At 36.4% G+C, this 3,817-nt stretch overlaps 1 protein-coding gene across 1 annotated transcript; it reads right to left on the reverse strand.

Moving 5' to 3' along the window:
- Positions 1-1,802: 1,802 nt before the first annotated feature.
- On the reverse strand, positions 1,803-2,744 carry LOC105008328 (olfactory receptor 4S1-like). Its single transcript, XM_010867609.2, has one exon. It carries the CDS (start codon positions 2,742-2,744, stop codon positions 1,803-1,805), a length of 942 nt encoding a protein of 313 aa, XP_010865911.2.
- Between the last annotated feature and the right edge of the window lie 1,073 nt (positions 2,745-3,817).

The raw sequence follows: 3,817 nt of genomic DNA on the forward strand, positions 1-3,817 counted from the left end.
ATCAAAATTTGAAGTTCATTTTGGAAAACTGGGACGCCATGTCATCCGGACTAAAGAGGACAAGGAAAACCCAAGTTGTTATCAGCGCTCAGTTCAGAAGCCTGCATCTCTGATGGTATGGGGTTGCATGAGTGCGTGTGGCATGGGCAGCCTACACATCTGGAAAGGCACCATCAATGCTGACAGTTATATCCAAGTTCTAGAATAACATATGCTCCCATCCAGACGTCGTCTCTTTCAGGGAAGACTTAGCATTTTCCAACATGAGAATGCCAGCCCACATACTGCATCAATTACAATGTCATGGCTTCATAGAAGGATCCGGATACTGAAATGGCCAGCCTGCAGTCCAGATCTTTCACCCATAGAAAACATTTAGCGCATCATAAAGAGAAAGGTGCGACAAAGAAGACCTAAGACAGTTGAGCAACTAGAAGCCTGTATTAGACAAGAATGGGACAACATTCCTATTCATAAACTTGAGCAACTTGTCTCCTCAGTCCCCAGACGTTTGCAGTCTGTTATAAAAAGAAGAGGGGATGCCACACAGTGGTAAACATGGCCTTGTCCCAACTTTTTTGAAATGTGTTGATGCCATGACATTTAACTAATTTTTCCCTTAAAGTGATACATTTTCTCAGTTACAACATTTGATATGTCATCTATGTTGTATTCTGAATAAAATATAGAAATTTGGAACTTCCACATCATTGCATTCTGTTTTTATTCACAATTGTACAGTGTCCCAACTTTTTTGGAATCGGGTTTGTCGTTTTTTAAGCAGTAAGCATATCTTGACAGTGGATCTTGCTTTTACTATAGTATCTCTCTTGTTTCAGGCCCTACCTTTTTATGATTCTATAGAAATATAACCTTGCAGGCAGGTTAATTAATGGATCTAATCTTGATACAAGATCCCTTGCACCAGAAAACCCACTGCCAAACCCCTCACCCGGATATAACCCAGGGAACGAGACAGAAGATGGCCTGGGAGGTGTGGGGGAAAGGGGGTGAACACTTTTGGGGTATTGATCTTGGAAAGGGTACCAAGTCTAGTGGGATAAGTTGGGGTATTCCTTTATTGTTCTGTTTTTATTTGTTCATTTTGTTAATTCATGCCCATAATATTTCAGTTTTTTGTACTAATAGAACAGCCCTATACTATAAGTAAAATCTGCTGTATTGGTCTTTTATTCTGATTATCTCCAGCAAATATAGTGATACAGAAAGCCACTCAAACAACTTTGACATTTCAAGCATTATTTGTTATGGTTTCACATATAATTTGTTAAAATTATTAACCATCACATGGTTTCATTATTTCTTTATTTTTGTTAATCAAAAATATTTTATGAGTGTATTATTACTGTAATGATACTCAGCTAGACATTTTCCTATCATAGATTTTAACAAATTACTGTAATTGAGGTGCACATTAAATACCAGTTATACATACTGTATCTGCACTGCTAGTTAAGTTGATCTAACTATATTTTCTAACAATAAATTCTGAGACATTCATAAATGTCTCTGTACAGTTATTATATTTTTCAGTTAAAACATTGATCAAAAACTATGGAGGTTAAACAAAACAGTGATTTACAGCTGAAATAATCTATTGTTGTACTGAATTAAAATCCCCAAATAATTGGGACATGATTATAAAGTAAAAATTAAGTACATATGTTTAGTATATGCATATCTTTGATATTCAATTCAACTGCTTAGTGTCTGCGACCCATTGACCCCATCAGTATATGTACATCTCTTCCAAATCACATTTACACCAAACAACAAAAAATTTAGCTTACAGCAGAAACTTTACAATTGAACATCTTTCTTACTCTATTCCGAATCTGACTGAGGTTCATCCCATATATGATAGGGTTTAACAGAGGAGGAACAACTAGAAACTCTACAGCCATGATATTCCTCAGGGCCAACAGACTGGTGTTGCTGCCATATCGAGCGTACATCACATCAAAGAGAAGAGATATGGTGAAGTTAATCAGTGTGATCAGATGAGGTAGACAGGTCTGCATGAACTTCTTCCTTCCTGCCTGAGAACGCAAAGATGCTTTGATGATGTTCACATATGATACCAGGATAAGTATTGTTTGTGAGACTTGAGTTGATGTGAAAATGAAACCGTAGAGGTTGTTCAGAGTGATGTCAATGCAAGACAGCTTCACCACAGCCCAGTTTGAGCAGTAGAGTTTATCAATGTCAACACCACAGAGGGGTAACGTAGCTGTTAGCTCTACTCCAATAGTAACTTCTAGCAATGAGAAAAGCCATGTTAGAAGAATCAGTGTCCACACTTTTCTAATAGTCATAATACAGTGGTAGTGGAGTGGCTTACAGATGGCAACATATCTGTCATAAGCCATCACTGTTAAGTTGGTAAATTCACAGTAAACATAGAAGTAGATGAAAAATATCTGGGTCAAGCAGCCAATGTATGTTATCACATGAGAGTCAAATGAAATGTCATAAAGTATCTTTGGGTAGAAAGATGAAGCACCAATGATACCATTAATACACAGATTACAGAGGAATAAATACATTGGGGTTTGCAACATATTTTCCAGAAATATTGTGAGGATCAATGTTAGATTAATAAAAATGGTGAAGAGATATATGATAAGAATAAATACAAAGTAGATGTGTCTGTTTCTCTGTGTCACATTCAGTCCATGCAGCACAAACACTATCTCCTGGGAGGAGTTGAACAGGGTTGTCATTAACAACAGCAAAACAGGGCTATTGTTCACAGGGTATGAACATTTAGCTTTTATCCAAATGTTATCAAGTGGTCTATTTAAAACATAACACTAAATGTGTATGGCTAGTCCAACCACACTGACAGCTCTCTTTTTACCAGTGTTGTTTGTATTTTGATTGCATGACAGTCTAAACCTTCCTGCTTGGTATTTTGTTTAATTTCCGTTGGTATTTTTACAGCAGGAAAACCCCAAACCTTGTTGTGTCAGCACCTAGCTAGAGAACAGTAAATTGGGTGGAGTTAGTACAGTATTACAAATACATCACATTCTGGTGTGTATGAAGCAATATAATTTATAGAATGATATATTTGCAAATTATTCTTTTTACATTTTTGGATAAACCTTTACACTATTCACTGAATGAATGCGATGATCAATAGAAACGTAGCATTTGAAATGTTCATAACCATTGTTGAACATTACCGCTTGTAAAATGCCGTTAGCATGGTACCCAATTTATGCGCATTTTGGTGTGCAAAAAACATTACTGTCATGAAAACTAAATAAAAAATCTTCCCAAATATTTGAACATAAAGTAAAGGAGAAACCTTCCTATACTGAACTGTTAGAGTTCGATGATGAAATATGATAATTATCATTAAATTATTAATGATTAAAACAGAATACAAACAACACTCAATTTTACCTGGAAGAGTGTCCTTTGCATTGCTCATTTTGTTGTTGGGTCCTGAACATACCAGATCATACGTAGGTTTGGACACTTCTCTCGCTACACCACACTTTTATTGGGCAGAATTTGAGTATCTGGAGAGACTGATGACATATACTGCTATCTCTAGAGGTTAATTTCCTGACGAGGCCACATTAATAAGACCATTATAATGAAATTCCAAAACAATAGCACAGAAATATTGTTGATGTTCATATTCACACTTGCCACAAATACCGTAGATCTCAACAAAGTTGAGGAAACATATCTGCATGTATATTCGGCTGAGTTGGTGAGCCAAGTTTGCCATACAGCAGCGGCTTTTTAAATCTGAGCCCTACTGTACTTCTGACTTTCTATC

Source organism: Esox lucius, chromosome 7 (assembly GCF_011004845.1).
Source record: "Esox lucius isolate fEsoLuc1 chromosome 7, fEsoLuc1.pri, whole genome shotgun sequence".
Taxonomy (NCBI): Eukaryota; Metazoa; Chordata; class Actinopteri; order Esociformes; family Esocidae; genus Esox; species Esox lucius.